The sequence below is a fragment of the Haliotis cracherodii genome, unplaced genomic scaffold (assembly GCF_022045235.1).
Source record: "Haliotis cracherodii isolate W230 unplaced genomic scaffold, xgHalCrac1.p SCAF_14, whole genome shotgun sequence".
Classification (NCBI taxonomy): Eukaryota; Metazoa; Mollusca; class Gastropoda; order Lepetellida; family Haliotidae; genus Haliotis; species Haliotis cracherodii.
In genome coordinates, this window is record NW_027266269.1 from 30,569,858 (window position 1) to 30,574,660 (window position 4,803).

General features: G+C 45.3%; 1 protein-coding gene across 1 annotated transcript; it reads right to left on the reverse strand.

Moving 5' to 3' along the window:
- Window positions 1–2,096: 2,096 nt before the first annotated feature.
- On the reverse strand, window positions 2,097–4,555 carry LOC139461184 (uncharacterized). The gene is made up of 4 exons (XM_071242779.1): window positions 4,488–4,555; window positions 3,528–3,712; window positions 2,834–2,918; window positions 2,097–2,352 (listed from the first exon to the last, which is right to left on the reverse strand). Exons 1-4 carry the CDS (start codon window positions 4,498–4,500, stop codon window positions 2,186–2,188), a joined length of 450 nt encoding a protein of 149 aa, XP_071098880.1. The 5' UTR covers window positions 4,501–4,555; the 3' UTR covers window positions 2,097–2,185.
- Window positions 4,556–4,803: the final 248 nt, after the last annotated feature.

Here is a 4,803-nt window from a genome sequence, read left to right on the forward strand (position 1 = left end):
GAAGCGACTAACGGGATCGGGTGGTCAGGCTCGCTGACTTGGTTGATGCATGTCATCGATCCCAATTGCATGGATCGATGCTCATGATATCAATTACTGGATTGTCTGGCTTAGACTCGATTATTTAAGGACCGCCGTCATATAGCCGGAATATTGCTGAGTGCGGCGTTTAACAACAAATCAACCAACCAACCAACCATCTCTCAGCACGTCCTTGTTCTTCGTACTTTCCCTCTTTGGTCAGTTTATCATTTTTGCTGCTGCAGCTGCTGCAGCTGCTACAGCTACTGCTGGGCATCATGCTCTGAATGTTGTGCACTAATATGTCGAACTAGGTCGTGAGACCCGACATACGTTTTTGGAGCATGGGAAGCAAGTATACATGTTGACACACGGGCAGTTGGAGTGAGTGAGTATGGTTTTACGCCGCTTTTAGCAATATTCCAGCAATATCACGGCGGGGGACACCAGAAATGGGCTTCACATTGTACCCATGTCGGGAATCGAACCCGGGTCTTCGGCGTGACGAGCGAACGCTTTAACCACTAGGCTACCCGTCCGCCCCCGCGGGCAGTTGGATGTAAACTGAACTACACCTGTCTTCAACACACTATTTATCCCCTTTGTAGATTTCCTTCTGGGATCCATCTATTAAATTTCTTAGGATATCCCATCCAGTTGACGAACACTTCTTTCTTACCAGCTCTCCTTCCTATCTTAGGTACCTTCTCCACTCCCCACATAGTGTAGGATTATGACTTTCAATGGGTTCTGTCCTCGTACAATGAAGAATTCCTCAGTCCGTGTTTCTTAATAATCTCTTTGAAAAGGGTATCTCAATGAGAGATTCCCACTTGATCTCCTATTCTAACCCTGAATGATTTCTTTTTAACCTTATGATTCATTTCCGTTTTGGGTTTGTCAGATTTCTTTAAAGGCTCTTGTTCTTGTTCTTGTATTGTTCTTGCTAGACAGTTGCTTTACTTCTTATTGTTCTGAGGCTTTGTGTGATTCAGCGATCTGTGTGGTCTTGTGACATATCTAAATAATGATAAGTCTGCTTGTGAGTAAAATATATGTACATTGTTGTCTTATGGGTGCAGATTATTCGCTCTGCATAGAAGGGTTTGGTTTCATTATGTGTCTCATAATACGTCATGTCCTTCCTTTTATAAGTTCTCACTCTCTTGTTATAAATTCTCGCCCCTCATCCGATCTGATTATATAGGGAGCTGGGGCACTTGTAAATATTTTCTTTAACCCCCCAATGTCCTTCAGGGGCTCCACCCACAGAAACGTGTGACTATATTGATAGTTATCAGCAATTATTCACAGCATCATTGTCTGCAGCTGGGTTGGACAGGTAAGCCAAGTCCATATCCCACCGGTCAAGAAGGCTGGTTGCAACCATTCTATTTCTCTTGAACTTGTATTTTTTCTTTGTTTGTTAGTTGTTTAACGCCGGTTGTTTACTGTAAAGGCCTTTACATTACAAGTGACCAGTGAAGTTCCGGGGTAGAATAGGTCTTCAGCAACCCATGCTTGCTGTGAAAGGCGACTATGCTTGTCGTAAGAGGCGACTATAACGGGATCGCTTGGTCAGGCTCGCTGACTTGGTTGATGCATGTCATCGATCTCAATTGAGTTGATCGATGTTCATCATGTCAATCACTGGCTTGTCTGGTCCTGACTCGATCATTTACAGACCGCCGTCATATAGCTGGAATATTGCTGAGTGCGGCGTTAAACAACAAACCAACAATCTTTAACCGAGCCTGGACCAGTCAATTCGGTGATTGGTATTGTGAGAAGAGGTCCATGCTATCATGAAGCCACCGAGCCTGACTAACCGATCCATTTAGTCGCCTCTTACGACCAGCATATGTAGCTGGGGACCAATTCTAACCCGGACAGTAGGCAGTACGTGCCACACTGGTAAAGACTCCAGTGAAACCAACGCACTTTACGGGCAGTAACGAAATCAGTGCATCGCCAAATATGCATAATTACGTATCGTAAAAATGTTCCGCAGTGCTTCGGTGACTTGGAACAGCCTCTATCGAACATAAGACATGTCTCCAGTAATATAACCCATATTGACGTCACAATCTCATTGGAGGAGAAAGCCATTTATTGAAGAAACACAACCAGGTTTACAGGAAACACATTGTCAGACCAAGGGGAGTTAACCCTGTTTGGCTTGAGCCGCCTTGGCGAGCCTGGTGATCTCCTCGACCTCGGCCTTCAGGGCACACTTGAGGGCGTCAGCTTGTTTTCCGTTGGTACAGGACTTGCAGGACTTGGTGATCTTGTTCTCGCACACTTCAGCCGTGCAACGTTCCTCAGCAACATCTGGAGCAATAACAGCAGTATTTGAGAATTATGGGGATGTGCTTTGACGACAGATTCAGTTAATCATCAGAAAAAATTGTGTCGTCTGCGCTTGATGGCAAAGAGGTATTGAGGATGTGGCCATCAGCATCTTAAAAGGATCAAGATCGGTGACTTGTGTGTAGTCTAACCCCCATTTCCTGATAGTCCAATGATTCTGTAGACGCCACAGAGGCATACGAAGACGCCGGACGCCGGACATGCAAATAATGATATATATCCTGACCCCTGGCTGGCTTCATTTAGTGAGTATTGGTTCACGCCGCGTTTAACAATATGGCAGCAATATCACGGCGCGGGACACCAGAATTGGGTTTTATACATTAAACCCGTGTGGATAATCGAACCCGGGTCTTCAGCGTGACGAGCAGACGCTGTAACTACTTGGCTACCCCACCGCCCCTATTCTGTCACGAGGGACGTCTGAGAGGACTTTACTTACGATGGATGAGGAATCTCTTTCCAACATGCAGATGGCACTTGTGTATGTTGTAGTTCAACACAAGCTGTGTTCCCTCAAGCGGTATCTGAAAACGTAAACGCAGATGCAATAAAAAAAATGTATTGAGTAAACAAAATTAACAAATAAAACCATGTTTAACTGGTTGTTGTTTTCTGGGTTTTTTTTATTTCCACAATTTAATATTTATTGAGTATGGTTTAACGCCGCTTTTTGCAATATTCCAGCAATATCACGGCGGGGGACACGAGAAATGGGCTTCACACATTGTACCCATGTCGGGAATCGAACCCGGGTCTTCGGCGTGACGAGCGAACGGTTTAACCATGAGGCTACCCCCACCGCATCACAATTTAATAGACCGCCTCCGTGGTAAAGTGGCTAGAGCGTCTGCCCAGAGAGCGGAAGGTCGGGGGTCAGATGCCCTGACCGCGTCAAACCAAATTACGTTAATTAAAGGTGCATATAACACACGAGTGAGTATAAACACGAATAAATAAGTCTTGTGTAAATTGATCAATCGGAAGGGTTGCTGATTGGGATTGTTCACAAGCCAATAAATTAGCAAATATCGCCGTGGACGCTTATCAGAGCGGGGAGCTTATTACGTCAAATACGGTAATTTCCGTTGACTTATCCATCACTACAATCGGTAGAATGCATTCATCAAACTTACAGTGCCGCTATGGCCCTTGAAGAAAGCAGCCACATTTCCGATGAACTTGCCGATGAGTTTGTCAACGCCCAGTTTGTCCAGGAGGAGTTTGGACAGGAGGGGTTCAGCCGCGGCAAGCGCCGCCACAATCTGTCTCTTGGCGTACTCGCCATGGACAACCACCAACATGGACAGGATCAGGGCAACTAGGAAACGGAAACAATGTAACAAATACACGTTATCCACAAACCAGTCACGAGAAAAGGAGTGAGTGGGTGAGTGAGTATTGTTTTACGCCGCTTTTAGCAATATTCCAGCAATATCAGGGCGGGGGACACCAGAAATGGGCTTCACACATTGTACCCATGTCGGGAATCGAACCCAGGTCTTCGGCGTGACGAGCGAACGCTTTAACCACCAGGCTACCCGACCGCCCCTACGAGAAAAGGAAACTCGAAAGGTACGAGATAAAGCACATCAACCAATGACATCCCGAATGTTTTCCCTGACAACGTCAGTTATATATGACATACAATCTACAATTATGATACCCCATGAAGATCCGGGTTAGAATTGGTCTTCAGCAACCAATGCTTGTCGTAAGAGGCTATCTGGATCGGATAGTCTGACTCGCTGACGTAGTTGATGCATGCCATCGCATCCCAATTGTGTAGAACCATGCTCATGATGTCAATCACTGGATTGTCTGGTCCAGATTCGAAACTTTTACAGACCTCCTTCAAATAGCTGGTATGTTACTAAATGGGCTATTAAATAACAAACAGAAAAACTAAACAAAGTAAAGTGCAGTTAAGCGTCAGCTTCGAAGTCTCACGTAGAAGCGGCGAAAAAAACACATCAGGTATAATACGATGGTATAACTTTGTGAATAATATCCCCATTTTAAGCCGAATACTCCTGGCTGTGGTACAATACAACATTCACTCACTCACTCTTACCATGGCATGAGCCGAAACTCACCTGCGATCTTCATCTTGTCAAAAGAAGGGTAACCTTATCCACCACTGGTTGTGTTTCTTAATATAAGGTGGTCCGGAAAAAATGGGAGCGTCCATCTTATCTCCCTGCTGTGTTTTTCCCAAACATTCCCGCGTGAGAACCACCCAGTCATACTGGGTCATGCTCACTAAAACAGGTTCATGTAATGATATGGCGGACACTAGGCTAGAGTGAGTGAGTGAGTTTAACGCCGCTTTTAACAGTATTCCAGTTATATCGCGGCGTGTCAGCTTAATGTGGGAGGAAAGCCCGAAGTGATGCAGGTCTCAGACGTTTA